General features: G+C 40.6%; 2 protein-coding genes across 4 annotated transcripts in view; both read left to right on the top strand.

The window, feature by feature from the left end:
* ccdc120a (coiled-coil domain containing 120a) overlaps nucleotides 1–10,371 on the top strand; it is a 58,449-nt gene extending 48,078 nt beyond the window's left edge. For all 3 annotated transcript variants that reach the window (XM_083554931.1, XM_083554932.1, XM_083554930.1), the window contains 7 exons: nucleotides 3,667–3,783; nucleotides 3,877–4,003; nucleotides 5,696–5,752; nucleotides 6,585–6,726; nucleotides 7,548–7,649; nucleotides 8,338–9,348; nucleotides 9,616–10,371. In XM_083554931.1, the coding sequence (XP_083411057.1) occupies nucleotides 3,667–3,783; nucleotides 3,877–4,003; nucleotides 5,696–5,752; nucleotides 6,585–6,726; nucleotides 7,548–7,649; nucleotides 8,338–9,348; nucleotides 9,616–9,721 (1,662 nt within the window). In that variant the 3' untranslated portion in view covers nucleotides 9,722–10,371. The remainder of the gene's footprint in view (nucleotides 1–3,666; nucleotides 3,784–3,876; nucleotides 4,004–5,695; nucleotides 5,753–6,584; nucleotides 6,727–7,547; nucleotides 7,650–8,337; nucleotides 9,349–9,615) is intronic.
* An 8,872-nt stretch (nucleotides 10,372–19,243) lies between these two features.
* Nucleotides 19,244–22,500, top strand: part of abcd1 (ATP-binding cassette, sub-family D (ALD), member 1) — a 19,567-nt gene continuing 16,310 nt past the window's right edge. The window contains exon 1 of the mRNA XM_083554904.1: nucleotides 19,244–20,943. Within this exon, the coding sequence (XP_083411030.1) occupies nucleotides 20,011–20,943 (933 nt within the window). The 5' untranslated portion in view covers nucleotides 19,244–20,010. The remainder of the gene's footprint in view (nucleotides 20,944–22,500) is intronic.

The raw sequence follows: 22,500 nt of genomic DNA, 5'->3' as shown, positions 1-22,500 counted from the left end.
GGCCCCTGATTAAGGCCCTTTACCCCATCGCTGCTCAGTTATATGAATGAAAAATATAAGTCGCTCTACATTAAAAAAAAACTAACAAAAGAAAAAACGTCCACCTAATGCCATAAATGTGAACAAAAGTATCAGTGCACCTGATTTATTTCCAACAACTCTGCACAATGTAGTGGAACATCTCATCTTCTCAGAACAGTGGAGGTTATTATAAATGAGGTGGTCGGAAATGTTGCAATTCAAACCCCAGTATCACCATAGCTGCCATTTGTTGGGCCCTTAAGCAAGGCCCTTAACCCTCTTTACTCTGCGGATGCTGTATTATGTCAAACCTTGCGCTCTGACCTCGGATTCCTTACAAGCTGATTTATCTGAAGAAAGAATTTCACTGTGCTGTATTGGGGACACCTGACCTTTCCTGCCATATGTTGGTTCTTCTAAAAACTGTTACCACTAAGCCGAAGGCACACAATTGTCTTAATAAAATTTGCGTTCACTCGAACTTGAAAAACCCATACTTGTTCCAGCGTGGCACAAAGCGAGCTTCATGAAGATATGGTCTCCATGGTTTGGAAAGATGTGGAAGATCTTCTGCTGTAGAGCTCCAACTCTATTGAACACCTTTGGGATGAGTGTAAACACGGACTGCACCACAGGCCCCCTCACCTTCTCACCTACGTCAGTATCTGACTTTACTAACACCCATGTGGCTGATGAACACAAATGTCCACAAGCACACTCCAAACTCAAGTGGAACATCTACTGAGAAGAGTGGAAGGAATTATAAAGCAAATTAGGACTAAATGTGGGATGTGATGCTCAAAAAGCACATACAGTTCTGATGACCAGGTGTCCGCAAACTTTCGGCAAAATAGCGTATATTTACAGAAGCTTGGATTCGGGTTGTAATTTTCGTCAAGGCGATTCCTATCACACAATAAAGAAATTTTCAAAGGAACCTTTTTTTAAACAATTTTAAACACAGCCAATTAGTCACTTAATAAGGAACTTTATAAAAAATAAAAAAAATAAAAAAATGTATACATATTTGTATATATATACTGTATATAGGCCCTAAATGTATACATACTTTTACAACAACTTTATAAGCACTGTATCTCTGTAAAGCTCTTTTGAGACAATGTCCATTGTTAAAAGTGTTAAACAAATTAAAATTAATCTAACCGAAGTTAATATAAATGCAAAACGGAGCCGTGGACATGTTTGTTGTTTTTTAGGTTAGCACTATGTCTACAGGACCTAGTAGACGTGCGTGTCCCACCCGTGATCTTTTCCGTCAATATTTGCCCCCAGGCCTAATCCAGTTCTTCAGTGATGACTTGCTAATTCCAATTCCATCTACGACCCTTAACGGACACCTTTGCTAAATAGGTTAATAGGACTCGCTGGGATTTGAACTCACGACCTTCCAATCAGAAGCCCAATGAAATAACGACTAAGCTATGTGTAAAAACTTAAGATGTCCCATGATTAGACATCCTGTTTCATCTCTCGTCTCAGTTTTGCTCAACCCCTATTTGTGTCTCTAAGGAGGAAACAGTTCCTGAAACTTGTTCTCTACACTTATTCAATACAGACTCAACGTGCTAAAGAAAGTCTTGGCAGGACTCGAAACCGTTTCATCACTGTTGGAAGTATTGGGACACCGAACTTTTTTTTTCAGGAATGTGTGGATCTATTTCCAAACTGTTCCCACAGACATTGGAGGCACACAATTGTATAGAAGGTCTTTGGATGTTGTAGCAAGACATTTTCCCTTTGCGTGAAATAGGAGACCCAAACCCAGTTTTTTCATGGGTTGGAGTGGAAGATCACCTGCTAATGAGCTCTGATCTGAACGCTGACTGCACCCCAGGCCCCCTCACCTTCTCACCTACATCACTACCTGACCTTTTATCTGAACGAACACAGATGTGCCCAGTTTCACGCTGAAATTCAGGTTTGCGCTTTGTTCTAACTTGCTGTCCGTGAGGAAATCGCAGACGTGGTAAAGCAGGTGGTCAGAACAGCCCAGGTTGACAACATTAGTTTCGAAACTCTTTAAAACCTTCTCGTACATGCCAAACTCAGCCAACTCAGTGATCTCAAATGACTTTCATGTGAAGTTGTATAGTTGTGTAGTGATCCCGCTTCATGATAGTGACCGGACTTTAAGTAGCCCGGGTAAATGGGACAAGCCAGTTTTATTTCCTGGCCCATTTTATTTTATACGTTCCTGGCAGACAAACAGGTTAAACAGGAGGAAACACAAAGCTGGTGATCCTTTATAGACTTTTTGCAGAGCAAATGTTTTCATGCGGTATGTAGTCGTGTTTAAATAAGCTGCAGGGCATAATGCGCTTTAAGTGCTGTAACAATAAGTGCTCTGACAATAGCGTGAGCTACTTCTAAGCCTAACGGTTTGGGGATTATTATTAAGGGGATTAATTAGCGCTCACGGAAGACAGTCGGATCTTTTCAGAATCTAACAAAACCAAAGTGCCGGGTGCACTGCTGATATATACTGTAACACTACAGCTGTGTGCAAAGGAGGAAAAAAAACTAGATTGCTGAAATGCTCAGCAATAATTTGGGGGATTTTTGCTTGTTTGTTGTGCTTAACTAGCTAATGCGTATCATGTCATATGCTATTGCATGGCAGTAACTAGTGTTTTTTTTTTTTTGTCATTTGGCAACCAGACTTTGGGAGCTTCTGCATTCCCCAGTGCTCTAGATAATGATTTCATGATTCACATTTTCCATGACTGCTGTAATAAAGAATCACAAATGAAATCTCCAACAAACAGCTTTCAACAAACCTGGACACCTGACAGTAAGGGCTTTTTGAACATCCCATTCCCCATTTATTTTTCTTTTGCTGTTATAATAAGCTCAACGCTTCTGGGAAGATGTTCCACTAAATTTTGCCGTGTGGTTGTAAATATTCATGGAGATTCATTCAGCGTTCTAAAGCTCTGTAGTAGACGATATTCCACTCCAGTAAATAGAAGGCATATTTTTATGCAGCTTTGTGTACAGGAGCATTGCCATGCACGCTGGAACAGGTTTGGGTCTCCTAGTTCAAAAGACAATTCCGTGCTAAAGCATTCAAAGACATCCTACACAATTGTGTGCCTCTAACTTTGTGACAGTTCGGAGAAGAACCACACATGGCATATGGAAGTCAGGTGTCCTAATACTTTTGTCTATAAAGTGTATAATTCGAAGCAGATATTTAGATATTTGGGTATGTATATTCATATTTTATATAAGCATTAGAGGTTTATAGTTCATTGCTGGAACTATCGGCAAAAATCCATACTGATAGTTTTTCCGGGTTGCTTCTGTCAGTACAAGAGCGGCCTCTAGAGGCGTATCACTGACACAGAGTGTTACATTTTGTTTCAATTTAAATGCATGCCTTAATAATGAACAAATAATATATTCATGTTTATAAAATTTAGCACCTTTTCATGATTCTAATGTGATAAAGTTTAGTATTATTTTACATGGAGTGTTAGGATTAATTTTTTTTCTTAATCCAGCATCCATTTTAAAAACTGCCGGTTGATTAATCGGTTATCGGCATGTATGATCCAAACTAGCTATGGTTTGGTTTTCGGGAAATTATCTCCTGAAAATGTGTAATATTGTCTGATATTGCAGGAACTGACTGGAGAGCTTCCCGGCGACTTTCCTTTGGAAGCAGGAGAAAATCCTCCTCATGTGCGGAGAAGAGTCGGTCCGGCTCGCTCCGGCTCCAAGAACAATTTAAAAATTGAGGTGTGTGCGCTTCTCAGGATGTTTCCTACTAGAATTTTTTTACCTGTATTCTCGTGCGCTTTTCTTTAATCAGCGTTTCCCGATTGTCCGTAGGAGGAAGACGCGAATCAGCGCAAATCGAAAAAGACTCTGTTTAGCGGCACCCTCCGCAGGCACGCCGAGGCGGAGCAACAGCTGGCACACGGAAAGAGGACGACGGTTCACAGGGGATGTCACACAGGTACAAGAAAGTCCTGGTCTTGCTGTTATAGAATATAAAATAATTAGAATGCTTTTTGTCCATTTCTGTCTACATTTAATGTTGTCCAAAACCCAAAACAGTACCTGAGACTCCTTCTATAAATCATTCATTGAAAATCACAGTAAACTTTCTTATATAAACACTAAGATTCACTGATTCGCAGCGGCGCATCGGAATAAAAGTTAACGACGTGATGCTAATTTTACAACTGCGTTGGTTAAAAAAATCACATTTGTTTTGAACACATTTGCACTGTTATAAAAACGATTTATTTATATATAATTATTAATTATATTTACTTTTACTTACTTAATTATTACTTATATTTACGCTTTACTTTTAGAGGCCTTTCAGTGTGAACAATTCATTCATGTTCAATCGGGTTGGGGTTCGAGCTCTATAGCAGGAGATCTTCATTCCAACCCATTGTCATGCTGGAGCAGGTTTGGGTCTCTTAGTACGAGTGAAGGAAAAATTTCATGGTGCAACATCCAAATAAAATTGTGTGCCTCCAACTTTGTGGGAACAGTTCGCACATTGCTGGAAAAGGCAGTGTCCCGATACTTTTGCCGTATAGTGAGAAGTATGGTTTGAACCATACGTGGTCAGAAGGGTTATGTAAGAATGTTCCGGACTTACAGACGGTTTAATAAACGTTATCACTCCGTCCTCCTTGTGAACAATGTGGGATTAAGGAGGAATTTATAAGAAGCATAACAGGAACCCCGGTGTGTGATAACGTAGCGCTCCAAGATCCATTGTTGCCTTTGACCTTTTTGAAACACTGCTGCGGAGTCGCTGGGCGGTTTACATGCTGCAGGACTGCCCTGAGAACAGTGTGATACTGAGAATGAAGCATCTGAGTGTACAGAGATGTGTGTGTGTGTGTGTGAGTGTGTGTGTGTGTGTGTGTGTGTGTGTGTGTGTCAGCAAGGCTCGCAACTCAGGTTAAATATGTATCATACCTCTGTAGCCTCACAGGCAGAGGTTCCTATAGAGCGTGGGAGTAGATCTACTTACTGTACGGAGTCTGGGGAAAAAGTCACCTCAGATAAGAGAGATATCACCAGGAGCAGGGGAAGCTCTGGGCAACTGGGTGGCTTCCTTTCATTATTAATGTGGAACACACACACACAAACATATACGCTTACAGTGTCTCAGAATAGTATGCAACCACTTACCTTTGTTGACAACAATTTAGACAATAATGGCTGTATGGTGAGTTCTTTTTAGAGGACAGTAAATCTGTACTGCTACACAAACCGCACACTGACTAAAATATATCCAAGTTTCATTTCTATCGTTGCGATGATACTGAAAAGGTTGCTGAAATGTTGAGGGGTGCACTTACCTTTGTGAGATGCTGCATACACGCAAACATATACACACACACACTCGAATTGAAACTCACAATACACCTACACATGAACTCAGATGCACACTGACACCACACACACACTACATCAGTACCCAACTTTTCATAGTGGCGAATGAGCACATATCTCCACACACACACTCCAAAAGTGGAACATCTTCCCAGAAGAGTTGAGGTTATAATAACTGTATGTGGAATGAAGCACATACCAATATAATGCACAGATGTCCACAAACATTTGATCATAAAGTGTGGACATGGACATGATGTGTGTGTGTTTGTGTGTGTGTTTACAGAGAACACAGTGAGGTCAGAGAGCAGCTCCACGTCCAATTCCACCAGCCAGGAGAACGGTAAGTTTCAGCCATGGGTCAGATTTCAGCTGGGTTTTGGACTCGGCACCGGATTGATTCGTTGGATTGCGCATACAAGTGTGTATTTGTTAGTAACCTGCATGTTGTGTAGGCAATACAACACTAGGGGGTGCTCTATTATAGCAAAGATACACAATCGAATTCCTGTTTATTCCTGAGGTAAATATTTTACAATAAAAGGTTTTTATTCCTTTTATACAGACCAACTTATCAAGAATTCTGTATGGAAGGATATTTTCATACAATGTTCGAAAGGAATCGCAAAATTGTGTTTGCAAATGCGTTTTCCTCGCGTGGACGCATAAATTGTGACAAAACCCAAACACAAATCTTGCGTTAACGTTTGCGCTTTTAACACTTTTGTGGCTGAATGAATCTCCACAAATCTCCACAAGCACACTACAAAATCTAGTGGAACATCTCATCTTCTCAGAAAAGTACAAATGTGGATGTTCAGAAAGCACAATATTATACTCAGGTGTCCACAAACTTTTGTCTGTATAGTGTACATTCCTGTCAGCATCTTCAGCTTTGATTCTTTTGGGGGTTTTGGACCCACTTTTGGATAAAATCGACAGAATTATCAGTAATTCTAGCTGTGGTTCGGATACAATTACGGGTTTTAAGTTTTTTACAAATCGTACAAATTGGTTTTTCTCCCCCCGTAAACAGCACATGGATGAAAAACTGTTGACCCTGTGATGTTTGGGGAGGATGAGGGAAATGATAGATGGAAGGAACCCAAACGTTTACAGCCATTACTTTAAATCACTGATCTTTTTCTCTCCAATCTTCCTCTTGTGCTCTTTAGAGGACGTCTCTGATGGTCCGTCTCCTTCTCAGCACCGACTGGTCCCGGGGAGCCCAGACAGCAGGTTCTGTCGGAAACTCTCCCCCGTGGAGATCTACTACGAGATGAAAGCCAGACGCAACTCGGTGTCCAGCTCAGCAAGGTATGCACCGATCGGACACGTGCTCGGTTAAGGTTGCCAGTTAATATCCTGCTACTCCTAACCTTAATCTTAACCTCAGCCACTAAATGTAATTTACCTTTTTTATTTTTTTTTTAAATATGGATTTTTGTTTTTATATTACGAATGCATTTTTGTTTTTTAAGTATTGTTTCTTATTTTTTTTTTAATTATCGCAAATACATTTTGTATTATTTTAAGTATTAGTTCACAAAATGCTTGCCAATGCATTTTTTTTTATTATTATTTTATCATTTTTGAAGTATCGCAAATGCAGTTTCTTATTTGAAAGTGTTATTTCATTTTTATTTTGTATTGCAAACGCATTTGTTTATCATTTGAAGCATTATCCGAATGCATTTGTGATTATATTAAGTAATTCTTCCTCATTTATTTGTATTGCGAATGCACTGATGATTATTTTGTGAGTTTTCGTAAATTCTTTAATATTGTGAATGCGATTTTTATTGTTTTAAGTGTTCTTTCTTATTAGTATTGCAATTTTTATATTGAGCCTCCAGATAAACACACACACACACACACACACACACACACACACACACACACACCCCAAATCACACACACCTTAAGCCCTCGGGTTATGTGCTATATTTTTTACAGTGCAGACAGTACAGTATGTTAATGTATATGTTAATTATATGGTAATTACACGGTAAACACGTTTATTAGCATGTACGTTCTTAGCGCTCCGCCCCCAGCGGCTGTAATTAGTGCTGTAATTAAATGCGGATTCTACAGCGGCATCATGGATATTCCATTCACTTTTCTTGTGTTTACTCCAGCCCGAACCGCTCTCTCCCTCGGAGCTTATCCAATCTGGAGGGCCGGAGCGTCCCGGCAACACCCCAGTTGACCCGAAACGGGCCGATTGGTGTGCATATCAGGTCCGTACCTCACACACACACACACACACACACACACACACACACACACACACACACACACACACACACACACATTTATTTATTTATTTATTTATTTATGTTTACAGTATTTCTTATGTCTCATTGGATACGAAGATTGTGAGTTTAAATCACAGCCACACCAAACTTCCAAACCTTGACCCCTAAACAAGGCCCTTAACCCCAATCAATCAATCAATCAATCAATCTATCTATCTATCTATCTATCTATCTATCTATCTATCTATCTATCTATCTATCTATCTATCTATCTATCTATCTATCTATCTTATTAATCTACACAAATACACACACACACAAACAGGGGAAGAAGTAGGTAATTTGAAACCAAGTTGCCACTATCGGGCCCCTGAGCAAGGCCCTTAACTTTCAAAATAGGTTATTTTAATATAAGATTATATGAATATTATAATAAATTGTTTTTTTATTCCGAAATTTGTTTGTGCATTCAGTATGTACACAAAAGAAATCCCATTTATTATAATATTTAATCTAATATTAAAATAACCTATTTTGTTAAAACTCTCGGTTGTGTATTACATGTTTTATTTGGCCTCGTCAGTCTCACTACAGCGTTCAGCAGCACAGGGAGTGTGTATAATCCCACACAACGTTTATATGGCTGATTAATTGTCGCATTTTTTCACAGGTCTGAATCGTCCAGCAGCACCTCGGCGTTAAGGCAGCGATCTGAGAATCCCGAAGTGCTGCCTGTTCCATCTCAGGACACTTTATCCTCTGGGCACTTGGGGAGCTCGTACAGCGCTCAGACACGACGCAGTAACAGCTCCGACGCGCTCCTGGACCGCTGTGTGGACGAAAGTCAGCTATCGGGTCCTATGACTCGAAATGGGTCTCATAAGAGCTCGGAGGCGCTGCTGGACGGCCGTTTGAAGCAGACAAACGGACACGGCGAGTTGACCCGCGTCCGCTCCGTGTCGGGTGGCCGCGGTACGAGCGGCTCCGGCGGAGGCTACAGTGATGTCCTGCTGGACTATGTGTGGGGGAAGCAGCAGAAGATGCAGCAGATGGCGCAGCAGCAGCAACAGCAGCAGCAGCAACAGCAGCAGCAGAGGCTACAGGCTCAGAACAGTATAAAAGCACGGGCCTGGCATGAAGTGCCCTCAATACCCCCTCCACCTTACATGAATGGATTCTCCTCATCTCAGGGTGTGATTCTGAGCTCAGGACCGCCAGCTTACAGCCCACTGATGCTGCGGGGAAAACCGGGCGAACCTCGGCGGGTCAAGGTGAGCCGAACCAAATCCTGCGGGCCTTTTATTCCCGTGCAGCAAGGCTACACGGAGATTCCTGTCGCTAACGGACACAACGCGATGGGACACTTGCAGCCACGGCAAAGACCCCCGAACTACAACACCGAGTTGTCTTCGGGCTCCGGACTGCAGGATGAACCTACACGCCACCTGCACAAAGCACTGGCGCTCGAAGGGCTGAGAGACTGGTACCTACGCAATGCGCTGGGGCAGCCAGGAACGTGCACAGGGAAAAACCAGGAGGGGGCGCCATCTCAGCGCAGGCGAACCACAGCTTCGCTGCACCCTATACACCCACCACTTAAACAACAGGCCCAGTCGTTTCAGGGAGACACGCCGTACACACACATGTCCCAGTCTGCTACGTTCCACGGACATCCGTTACGGTGAGCCTTACGGTGACATATCACGTTTTTTGTTGTTGTTGTTGTTGTTGTTGTTGTTGTTGCTATGGCAAAATATTGTACGGTATCACTATTCTTCTAGCTTTTTCTGTACTACATAATATCTATCAGATTTTAGGAATCTGATTTAGGAAAAAAGTATCGGGACACCTGACTTTTCCAGCCATACCTGAATTAAATGTTCCTGTAAACCAGGAGACCCAAACCTGCTCCTGCATGACAGTGTTTTTGTCCTACTTTTTGTCGCAGGTCTGCGGATTTGTCTTCGTTCCAAGACACCTTCTCTTCCAAAATGGAGGACCTGGCTTTGAAGGAGACGAATAATGACAGACCCAGCCCAGGCACACTCGTCTAGCAAACACACACACACACACACACACACACACACAGAAGTGTGTATAAACACTGGGCGCAGAAAAGCGGCGCAATGAGAACGGACTCGTTTTACAGACAACAGATTCCTAGAACTTTACCACACGTTCCCGCTCTCACAACATTACACTTTGGAGTAAAAAAAAAAGAACCGAGAAGGAAAACGAAAACACGTTTCAAATCATTTTGTTCAGCCGTTTTAACACCTTTTTTTTTTTTTTTTACGATCACGTAGAAGACCCGAGCCGGGCGACTCTTCCCGAGGTAGCACATCGTCTTCAAATCATGAATCACGTCTCTGTTATTCGCTCTGTAATCGCTCCGATATTCTGTATTTATCATCCAGTGAAATCAGTATTGGATTTTCAGGTCTTTCTCTATATAGCAACTCAGATGACCTCTTTTTTTTAATGAAAAAATAGGGGGTCAGGATCTTTTCTAATCAATCTTTACACAAAAAGAATCCTATGCAAATCGGAATCGAGATGACGAGGGGAAAGAAAACGAATTGGTGGACTTTGATATGTGATTGTTTCCATTTTCTAACAAAAATCGTTCAACCAAATCGTGAAAAAAAATACGATTTGTATGGATATGGATTTCTTAAGTATTAAACCAATTTTCAATTCTGAACTTTTACTTATTTTAAAGTAAAAGCTGCTGAAGTGAGTAAAGGGGGTGAACCGTGTGTGTGTGTGTGTGTGTGTGTGTGTGTGTGTGTGTGTGTGTTTTGTGTTTTGTGTGTTGAGACACAACGTATCGGGTATTTTTTTTGTTAGATACAAAATATACATACTGTTTAGTGTATGCAAAATGTCTGATATGTGTGTGTGTGTGTGTGTGTGTGTGTGTGTATGTGTGTGTGAGAGAGAGAGACTAAATTTGACTGTTGCTCATTTGTGTTCAGTATTCACACATGCAAATGAGTCTATAGCGAGGTCATTCTGCTTCGGCTTCATTATCATGCGATTCAGCTGCTTAGCGTAATAATGGATGCTTCGAGACGAGTTTCTTTCCACTCTAAAGTTAAGCACAATATACGCATGAAGGTTTGTGGAAACCTGAGCATAAGATTGGTATGTGCTTTACATTTTTGTAAACATCCCATTCCACATTTCATCTTACTCTTAGAATTCCCTCCACTCTTCTGGGAAGATGTTCCACTAGATTTTGTGGAGATTTGTGCTCATTTAGACACAGTTATGAAGTCAGGTACTGATGTTGGTGAGGTGAGGAGGTCTTATATTTTCTAAATATTATATTAAACGTGAATCCACTGTGTCGTTTTTTGTTCATTTTGCTCACTTGGGGGTTTGAATTTAGCAGTAATGTATTACATGTTAGTGGCCGGAGCCACTTTAAGAAGGTAGCAGATGGAGGTAAGACATGTGACCGAGGCATCATGACATGCATCAAGAGTGAGTCATAGACAGATGTGGTGGAGAGAATCTGGGAACTTTCCAAAATAAACTTCAGGATCAAATGATAAAAAAACAGAAATAATGTAAGGTATGTATTCTTTCTGTGCAGCCCAGTACCAATTGACCCACGGACTGCTGCCGGGGACCACTGCTTTACATAGTTTGAAGCAGTGCTCGAATTGATGGGGGGGTTGGGGGGGATCCGGGACCCCCCCATAAGGCATTAGAGACCTCCATGACAAGTAAAAAATATACTTATTTAGGTAAAAAATATATGAATTAAGCATCGATTCAAATTCAAGCAGTTAGGATATGGTAAATTTCATGAATTAATTATTTACAATCATTCATGAATCTAAATCTAAAAACCGCCATACTTGGGAAGAGAAAACGGACAACTTTCCCTGAAAGCCTGATACTTTGCCATCCTTTTGATGTCTTTAACTAATAAAAAAAAGGCCCTTAAACACTTTCACAATGTTTTGTGTTACAGTGTAAATAGCTGAATCTGACAGAAAGACCCCCCCACCCCAACAACTGGGGACCTCCCCATAAGACGACTCAATTCGAGCATTAGTTTGGAGTGGAAGATCTCCTGCTATAAAGCTCTGATCTCAACTCTACTGAACACCTTTGGGATTAATGTGAACACTAACTGCACCTCAAAATCAGGTCTCAAAATCAGTACCTGACTTTACTAACACACTTGTGGCTGATGAACACAAATGTCCACATGCACACTCCAAAATCTAGTGGAACATCTTCTCAGAAGAGTGGAGAAAATGTGGGATGTGATGCTCAAATAAACACATACCGTACGTATGACCGGGCGTATGCAAACTTTTTTGTCAATAAAGTGTACCAGTATATAAGACTTCCTGGGGCGGCTGGAATAAAATGGGCTAGCAGGACTAATCCCCGCCCTGTCATTTGACCAGAAATTTCATTTCATTTTTCACATTATCAGATAATAAATCTTTTTTAAGGTGTATAGTTTGGGATTTGTTTGGATTGGTCAAAGTAAATCAGGCACTTGGATCGTAGGCTGGGGCTGATTTCTTTCAAAATCCCAAACTGTAGATTTACAGAGTGTTTGGACTCGTATTTTTCACACACATCCGTAACACAGCATTAAAAATGATTGAGAGATTAAATGGGAAAATACAGAATGTGTATACACTGGTTTATTTAATACTACCGACCCCCTTGAACTGAAAGCTGAAAGACTTTCGTATATCTTGAAAGGGGTACAGTTTTTCGCTGTTTTAGCATCAGAAATGCAGCATGATCCCAAAAGAACATTATGGAAAAGATGTAGTTATTGGATACATATATATATATATATATATATATATATATATATATATATATATATATATATATATATATATATATATATATATACAAATATATATATATACAGTCGTCCCCCATTTATTGCGGTAGCAACATGCTAAAACCGACCACAAAAAAACTAATTTCCGCAATAAGCGAAAAGCCACCCCAACAATGAAATTTCTTTTTTTTTATTGTTTAAGCTATAAATCATCCTCCCCACATTTTTCAAACACACACAGAAAACATTTGCAAGAATATAGCGAGATGAATTTTGTGTAAATTTGTAGAAATATCACAATAATAGTGAGTAATGTACAGTACTATAGCGTAGCCTATGCATAGTTTCTCTGCTTGTTTATTGGTTAAAGTGTCTTATGACTTTAAAATGGGGCGGAGTTAAAGAAGCACCTCACTGCGTTCTTTAACTCCGCCCTTTTTTTACGCCAGAGAACACAACAAGCAGTAAATAAGCGGAAGCTTACGGTTTCTTGTAACATTACTCGTTTCTGATGATGGACTCAAATGGGGACCATTCGCGAAACAAAATAGTTACGTGCCAAATTGAAAATCGCGATAAAGACTACAATAAATCAAGGGACGACTGTGTATAAATATATATTTATATGCCAAACCAGTGTAATTAAGGTTGCAAAATTCTGGGAATTTTCAAGACTGGAAACTTTCTATGGGAATTAATGAGATTAAAACTGGCAATTAAACGTTTTTTTTTTTTTTGCAGGTTATTCTATAGCAAGGAACTTAAATGTAATTGAAAGAAAAATCTGGTAGGATAATTTTTGTTAAAACAACCAGATTTAATGCAATTTCAGTTGAATTTCTACCGGCACATCCATCAACCACTGTGCATTTCCTCTATATGATCATTTCTTGGATCCTGCACACAAAATAATGTAAAAAATGTCCATAAATGGCACATAACTCTATCAATTTTACATAAAACCTCCTTCTGCTTTGTGTAAGCTGTTGTGCAACAAAATTCTACTATAAATCAAAGTAAAAAATTTAAAAAAATAAAAAATTAAATTAGTTTGTCAGCATGTCAGTTTATGAAAAAATGATTACCTTTATGTTTGTATATGATACAGTTCATATACTCCTCCATTTTTTTAAGAATTCCCATAAATTCCTGTTTCCAACTTGGAATATTTCCATAATTCCCATGGAAAGTTTCTGGAAATGTATCGCCCCTTTGCAACCCCTATGTTTAATAGTTTGCCTGGATATTTCTTATGACACTGGAACTTCACAATGTGATTCACCGTCAGCCGTCGTGCCTAGCAGCAATAAGAAGTAAAAAAAAAAAAAAAGTATCATATATAGTTTTTGGCTTATGGAAAAACCCACATATAGTGTAGTTTAACATGTGTGTGTGTGTATACAGAGCCTGTAAAAAGTGTGGAAACACATAGTGGTTTATGTTTTTTAAAAGACACGTCAATGTTCACGCATTGTTTCTTTGCAACAAACTCGGTAAATGACAAAAACGCTCAAGAACTGGACAGTGAACGAGTGGAAGAAAGTTCTGTGGAGAGACATTTTTTGTCTCTAACAAAACAACAGGAGAGAAGATGTGATCAGACGCCCTCACCCCCACAGACACACATGGAGGTAAAAGATTAATGGTTTGGGGATGTCTTGGAGTCCGGAATGTGAAAGTGAACCAACTTGGCTATAAATCCAAATTTCAACACTATGGACTGCAGCTCATCGGAACCGACTTCACCGAACGACAAGACGATTAGACGAAGCAGACGTCTGAGTTCTGTAAGCATTATTTGGAGAACAGACAGACGTCTGGAATGACATCTATCGTAAAACGTCCCGCCCAGTTACTGCACCTGAGTCCTACTGAACCGCTCTGGGATTAAAAAGAAAATCTCCTGCTTGTGAAGAACATCTTTGGAAAGTTTTACCAAAGTATTTCAGCTGAACGTTTGGAGAAAGTAACTGTCCGGATGCTAAGAGCGTGTAAAGCTGTCCTTCATGCTAAGGGAGGATTTTTTTCAATAGGAATAAAGTTCTGTAATAAATCGATATATTTGTTTGGTCAAAGAAAAATCTTCATACCGTTACATTTGTATAGACACAAAAGGAACATGCACGTTTCTGTCAAAAGCCATAAAACACTAGGTGTTTCCGTACTTCTCACAGAATTTCTCAAGGTCAAATTGAACTTCAGGCTGGACAAAAAAAAGAAAAAAGAAAGAAAAAAGTCAGGATTGCGGGCTAATCCAAATCACTGTATCGTGCTCTGTTTTTTGATAGTGTTATCACTCTTTTTTATAAACGAACTCTCGTATTCGAGTGCATGCGGGTACTCAAACGTCAGCTCTGCTAACCTCTTACCCACGTCCCCATTGTCCTGTTGGTTTGAAATCTCTGAACTGAGACAGAAATGGTCCTCTGGGTCTCAAAAATGAACGAGCTGCACTGTTTTATCGCTGTTTTTAACGCACCCTCTGTCGACTATCCATCAGTGTTGGTATCTAAGTCTATATCTGTATCTATGAATCGGATTTTGATCTGTATATTCACTCGATCTACACAACATATCAGTTGACTAACAAGTATCACTGGCTGCAGATTTGCATGTACATACTATGCACGGATGAACATCGCACTCCTTTTCCGCTTAGATTTGACAGTTGACGAGGGTGTGTTAAAATTAGCAGTGAAACGAACATGTTTGTGTAGAAGACAATGCTAACGAATGCTACTACTGAAGCAATCAGGAGCCTCCTTTGTTTTTTCTGGGAAGCTCTAACCTTTTTCGCCAAATGCTGCCATGTTCATCTCAGGACCAAACTAGCTGCTCCCACTTCCTGTTTTTAAAACCGACATAACGGCTGAATGGGTAGCAACCGTTACGAAAGCCACGGAAATGACACGGTGGTTATTTTTCAGTCAGGTGTGGATGAGAATTCATTTATTCACACCTTATAGACATGAATTATTGCTCTGTGGGCCATGAGAGACCAAAGTTAGGGTCAATGATGGTCAAGAAGTTTATATTCTAATGCTCTGTCAAAAGGGTGCCTTAAATCTGAACTCAAAATATGATCTCGTAAATTTCAAATTGTGGCATCAGTACTTGACATATTGACTTGTTATCTCATTGTCATTTTGTGGCTTCAAGATTGTTTTTGTATCCCCAAGATATTATCGCATGGCCTCATGTTCTTCTTCTGTCATCTTCTGGCCTCGACATTGGTCATTGTGGCCTTTCATGGGCTTTAAAATATTAATTGGAAACAACGAATTATTGCAATTTTAACTTGTAGCTTGTAGCCTTAATTCATTATCCTTTGGCCTCATTTTGTTATAACATGGTATCTCATTGCCATATCTATTATCTCATGACCATGATCAATTATTATCTTTTGGCCTCAAAATGTTTTTGGGACTATAAGATTGTATTTTAGGGCCTTTAAATATCATGTCATGGTCATGTAATATTATCTCATATTGCCCTGTGACCATTGTTGTCTTATTACTTCAATATATTAATTAATTAATGACATTACTATATTAATTACTTCTATGTATATAAATAAAATAACCATTGTGTCATCTCAAGGGCTCCAAATGCTACAGATACTAAATGAAACGTTGTTTTCTATATACATGGCAACACAAGTGACCTCCGTGAAGGTCATTGAATGTTTACTTTGCTGACCCACGGTTTACTAAACAGTTTGTATTAAGTCCTCTTTTCACTCCTCCATTCATTGGCCTTGGGATAAAAAAAAAGATGAAAAAAGGTGTTCCCCAGGAGCAAACTATTTCGAATAGATAATAAACATTTTCAGAATGAAAGCGTTGGTGTCTGATTTCACGTTATTGACACGTTTTGGTTATAAAACACCCTGGTCACGCTTCTGTTTTTTTTCTATATTGCAGGTTGTTTTACAGTTTTTCTTTTGTGTTTGTTTCTTATAAAAATCAGTACTAAGCAATGTAAATTAGAAAAAAATGTAAATATCTTGTTGTATTGTGGAGTCCCACGGGAATAAAAGGCCCTCGTGGTGATCATTACAGTGCCGATAGCGCCGGTGGAACAAACTCTGGACGCCGAGCAAAGATCTGCTCGTCAAGATACAGTATCAGAATTCTACAGCGCTTTGTGACCTCTAGTGACCTTTAGCCCCGTGGCGCACTACTGCAGTTTGCAATATTCATGGAGAAGAAAAGAAAAACTGATGATGAAATTGTACATAGTTTTGTTTTTAATGAATAATAAAGCTTTTTTTTTTTTAATGAAAGCATCGTCTCAGCGTGTTGGTTTCCTGTTCTGTGTTAGAGAGCAAACTAGAGCAGATATCAGCGTGCTGTGTACAATCATATGTTTAAAGCGTAATAAAGATTGGCTGCGTTTCTTGCGTAATGCTGATGGTGGACTTATCATTAATAAATCAGTACCCAAATGATCTACAAATCTTTCGGGTTTTGATGGCCTTGGGCCAATAAATGTGTACCTACACAGTGGTTAATGTACCTTAATAAACATTTAGTACAAGAACAGGTATATGGACACCTGACTTTTCCAGCCGCATGTGCTTATTCCCCAAACGGTTGCCACTGGAGGCACACAATAGGATGTATATGGATGTGGTAACTTGGATTTTTTTTTATTTACTTGAACTTGGGAGACCCAAACCTGTTAGATCATGGTGCCTGGTACCTGTTAGGGATTCGGGTTAACAATTGGGGATAGGTTTGGGTTAAGTGCTTGTTTTAGGGTTGGGTTAGGGTTAGGTTTGGGCCCGTTTATGTTAGAGTTAGGTTAGGATTGGGGTGGGGTTGAGTTTGGGTTATGGTTTAGGGTTAGGGATTAAGGTTAGGATTGGGTTGGGTTCAGGTTAGGTATGGGCTTGGGTGGGGGTGGATAAGGAGTTAGGATTAGGTTTGGGTTAGTGATTAGGGTTATTGTTAAGGGATAGGCGTTAGGGGCAGTAGTGGACTGTAAGAAAGTAAATGTAAATCCTTTTTGTAATTAAGTCGTTTTTTCATGTGTCTGTATTTTACTGAAAGTGTTTCCATTTGGGGAGATTTTTACTTTAACTTCACTACATTTCAAAGTCAAATATTTTATTTTGCAAATTCAGTCTTTTTATTCATGAGGATCAAAACGTAACTGTTTAAACACACAGCGAGTCACCAATCAAGGTCAAGTTTGGAACTTGTTTTAATCTGCACTTGGTGTATCTACTGATCACCAACCTACAGTTCAGCATCAGTTCAACAGCAAGCAGAACATTTAGAGAGGAATAAATTATGAAGAAACTCCAGACCTGAACTCACCACAACACACGTGACCTCGTTTGTGTGATTTCTTTGTGTAGGTATTGGGTTCATGATGATTGTAATAGAAATCAATCAGTGTTTGGGTCATTAATATCATTCTATTAATAGATCAGTGTGCTGAGAGTCACATTCGAGTCTTTTCTTATAAACTGAGGTGATTAAGTAAAGAATCTTGTGATAAAAATGATCATAGGAACATTATAGTCATAATAAATCATAGTATTTTGATACTGAAGTACATTTGAAGGCAAATACGTTTGGTTAGGGTTGGGTAAGGGGTTAGGGTTAGGTTTAGTTAGGGTTAAGTGTTAAGTTACCATAGAGGTGAACTTCACAGGTATACAGTTAGTAATAGCGATGCTGATATGAATGTATTAGGTGAATCCGCTCTGCTGGAACGCATACGATATCTCGTAAGATACTGGTGGAACAAGCAGATGGACTTAGTTCAACAAATGTGTACCTACAGAGTAGTTGGTGTTCCTGATAAAGAACCAGTGAAAGAACAAATGATTGGACAAAAGTATTGGGACACCTGACTTTTACCGTAAATTCAAATTTCATTTGTTACACACATTCACACAGAGTAGGACATGCAGTGAAATGCTTTTTTACGACAGTCGTAATGTGTGTGTGGTTCTTTCTTGCGCATGCGTGGTTCCTTCCTCAAATTTATAGCCAAAAAGGTCAATTGTAGCACAATTGTATAAGAGCGTGGAATTTGCTATTTAATCGAATTAGGAGACCCAAATTTGTTGCAGGTTGACAATGCTCCTGCGCACAAAGCCGGGTTTTTGTGGCTTTGGAGTGGAAGATCTCCTGCCAAAGACCACACACTGACCACCCAGGCCTTCTCACCTCAACTTCACAAGCACATTCCAACATCTAGAACAGGGGTCACCAACATGGATGACTAGATATTAGAAGAATATCATTAATTATTATTAATAACAAATAATTAAAGGTCAATTGAGCAAATTTGTTATTTCAGAACTTTATTTCGACTTGTGTGTATCAAACTGGTAACCCTTCACATTCATCGGTACCTATGAAGTAGCTCTCAGTTTCAAAAGTTTGGTGACCCCTGATCTAGAACATCTTCACAGAAGAGTGGAGGTTATTATAACAGCAATGGAGAATAAATGTGGAATGTTCACATGCTCAGGTGTCCACAAACTTATGGATGTGGGTGTACAATCTCCGTTATGTAACGGGTTGCTTTATCAATCTAAAGCTGTGTGTGTGTGTGTGTGTGTGTGTGTGAGTGTGTGTACTGTTAGGCAGAACTCTATTCTCCAGCTCCTATTGGGCAACACGACCGTAGTCTGATACTCAGGCTATGTACAGATAAATACAAAGGCCAAATCCCAAACGGATATAAAGTGCCCTAAACCGGTAGGCGGCGCCCATGATTTTAAACACAAGTAGTGCGCTTGAAGTAGGGAGCGAGGGTTAATTTGGTATTCGGCCACCACAGTTAGCTCCACTTATCCAGCACGGAGGAAGCCTCATCTCAGAGAGGTTCCTTATGACCAGAATTAGTGCAGGTCGCTCTTCGGGGAGATGATCAGTGGGATTTGAGGTGAATGTAAGCAGAAAAGAAACTGAGAAGAAACTTCTGTAGGGAGGTCCTTGCACACGCTAGCTAGTTAGCATACACACTTCCTGCTATCCCGGATAATGCGATTTTTTTTTTAAGCTAGCACTCGTGAACTTGTGAGTAAAATTTCTTAGTGATTTTTTTTTTATTATTTTTTTTAAAGTGAAATAACTCTGTAAATGCAAAGAATAGGTTTTAATGTTTATCTGCATCACTTGCTAGTTACCTCATTACTCATTGACGGTTTTTTTCTAGTTCCTATTAATTATTAGCATCTTAAACTAGCCGAGTTTGTGCGATTTTTTTATATAGTTTACCCTTATTTAGCTACCTCAAGGACGGGGGGAGGGGGATAAAAACATATAACGTTTTATAAACGCTTTATAAACGTTTTAACTCGTACTAAACCTTCCCACAACCAAAAACAAACGTTTCCAGAACGTTCAGGGAACCAACACAAGGTCACCACAGGTGTGTATTGGCAGCCCGTTCGACTTCTAAAAAGCTTCACTCTTTTCCGAAATATGTGCAAGACCGCACCGATACGTGTTATCTAGCGTCCCCTTGGCAAACTCCTGCGAAAGAATAATGCCTGGGGTCTATTCCAAACTTCCCTCGCATCTGCGGAGGTCTTCAGCGGCGAGGAAAGCGATTTGCCTCCTCGTCGTTGCGTACGGGGCGAAAAGACTTTACCCGTACATCTGCGAAAGGTTGAAAGGACGGAGCGATCCCGAGCGAGGCCCGCCGAACGCTCATCAGACGAACGGGGAGCCTCTGGAGGTCACGGAGAGGCGGAAGAGGAAGAAAAACTCTCCGGCTGTGAACCGAGAATTCCTTCTGCGATTAAAGCGTCTCCTGGGCATCCTCTTCCCTCGGCTTTTCTGCAAAGAGCTGGGCCTGCTGGGTTTCCACTCGATCGCTCTGATCTCGCGCACATTCCTGTCGATTTACGTGGCCAACTTGGACGGCAAAATCGTCAAGACCATCGTGAAGAAAGACCCTCAGGCGTTCGTGTGGGAGTTAACCAAATGGCTGCTGATCGCTATCCCTGCAACGTTCGTGAACAGCATGATCCGGTATCTGGAAGGTCAGCTATCCCTGGCTTTTCGCACCAGGCTCGTGAGCCACGCCTATCAGCTCTACTTCAGCAACCAGACCTATTACCGGGTCAGCAACATGGACGGCAGGCTGGCCAACCCGGACCAGTCACTGACCGAGGACATGGTGATGTTCGCCGGCTCCGTTGCCCACCTGTACTCCAACCTGACCAAGCCCTGCCTGGACGTAGTGATGACCTGCTACACGCTGATCAAAACGGGGCAGTCTAAAGGCGCCAACACGACTTGGCCTTCGGTGATCGCCGGCATCGTGGTGGCGCTCACCGCCAAAATCCTGCGGGCGTTCTCGCCACGTTTCGGCAAGCTGGTGGCCGAGGAGGCCAAGAGGAAAGGGGACCTGAGGTACATGCACTCGCGCATCATTGCCAACTCGGAGGAGATCGCCTTCTACGGGGGTCACAAGGTATTCTGATTTATTTTGGTCCATTTTGTTTTTTGGGGGGATTCTGGTACCGAGGTCAAGGTGTCTTTTTCCTTGGGAGACAAAAACATGCACCATGTGACAAAATTCCTTCATCGTGGAAACTTTCCCGGAAACTTTTTTACAAAGCACTCGACACTGGAGACTCCTTTCTTTAATGTTAAATAAATCTAATTCAGGTTTTTTAGAGCCCTGAAACAAGCGTACATTGAAGATTCTTTCTTTCCTCCTAAACATGTTTGGACTTGTTTAAGAACACTGTTCAGGAGGAAAGAAGGAATCTAATCCATGGTATATTTGATGTTCGCTTGTTCGAGGGCTGTAAGATGCCCGTATTAGATTTTCTTTTGTAATGTAAGTTAATTAGCCAATCAGATTCTTTTTCCCTGACGGCGTGTGGTGTTGGAGTGTCCCGGCTTTCAGTTCTTATTTTAGTGGTTTAATATGATGCTACATTTGGAGAGAGAGAGAGAGAGAGAGAGAGAGAGAATAAAGTTTGGAGAGAGAGAGAGAGAGAGAGAGAGAGAGAGAGAGAGAGAGAGAGAGAGAGAGAATAAAGTTTGGAGAGAGAGAGAGAGAGAGAGAGAGAGAGAGAAAATAAGTTTTGGGGAGAGAGAGAGAGAGAGAGAGAGAATAAAGTTTGGGGAGAGAGAGAGAGAGAGAGAGAGAGAGAGAGAGAGAGAGAGAGAGAATAAAGTTTGGAGGGAGAGAGAGAGAGAGAGAGAGAGAGAATAAAGTTTGGAGAGAGAGAGAGAGAATAAAGTTTGGGAGAGAGAGAGAGAGAATAAAGTTTGGAGAGAGAGAAAGAGAGAGAGAGAGAGAGAGAGAGAGAGAGAGAGAGAGAGAGAGAGAGAGAATAAAGTTTGGGGAGAGAGAGAGAGAGAGAAAAAAATGTTTGGAGAGAGAGAGAGAGAGAGAGAGAGAGAGAGGAGAGAATAAAGTTTGGAGGGAGAGAGAGAGAGAGAGAGAGAGAGAGAGAGAGAGAGAGAGAGAGAGAGAGAGAGAGAGAGAATAAAGTTTGGGGAGAGAGAGAGAGAGAAAATAAAGTTTGGGGAGAGAGAGAGAGAGAGAGAGAGAGAGAGAGAGAATAAAGTTTGGGGAGAGAGAGAGAGAGAGAGAGAATAAAGTTTGGAGAGAGAGAGAGAGAGAGAGAGAGAGAGAGAGAGAGAGAGAGAGAGACTAAAGTTTGGAGAGAGAGAGAGAGAGAATAAAGTTTGGGGAGAGAGAGAGAGAGAGAGAGAGAATAAAGTTTGGAGAGAGAGAAAGAGAGAGAGAGAGAGAATAAAGTTTGGAGGGAGAGAGAGAGAGAGAGAGAGAGAGAGAGAGAAAATAAAGTTTGGAGAGAGAGAGAGAGAGAGAGAGAGAGAGAGAGAGAATAAAGTTTGGAGGGAGAGAGAGAGAGAGAGAGAGAGAGAGAGAGAAGAGAGAGAGAGAGAGAATAAAGTTTGGAGAGAGAGAGAGAGAGAGAGAGAGAATAAAGTTTGGAGGGAGAGAGAGAGAGAGAGAGAGAGAGAGAGAGAGAGAGAGAGAGAGAGAAAA

This window comes from Silurus aristotelis (assembly GCF_946808225.1).
Source record: "Silurus aristotelis genome assembly, chromosome: 11".
Taxonomy (NCBI): Eukaryota; Metazoa; Chordata; class Actinopteri; order Siluriformes; family Siluridae; genus Silurus; species Silurus aristotelis.
Note: the sequence above shows the minus strand (reverse complement) of the source record. Positions and strands in the feature narration are given on the sequence as shown.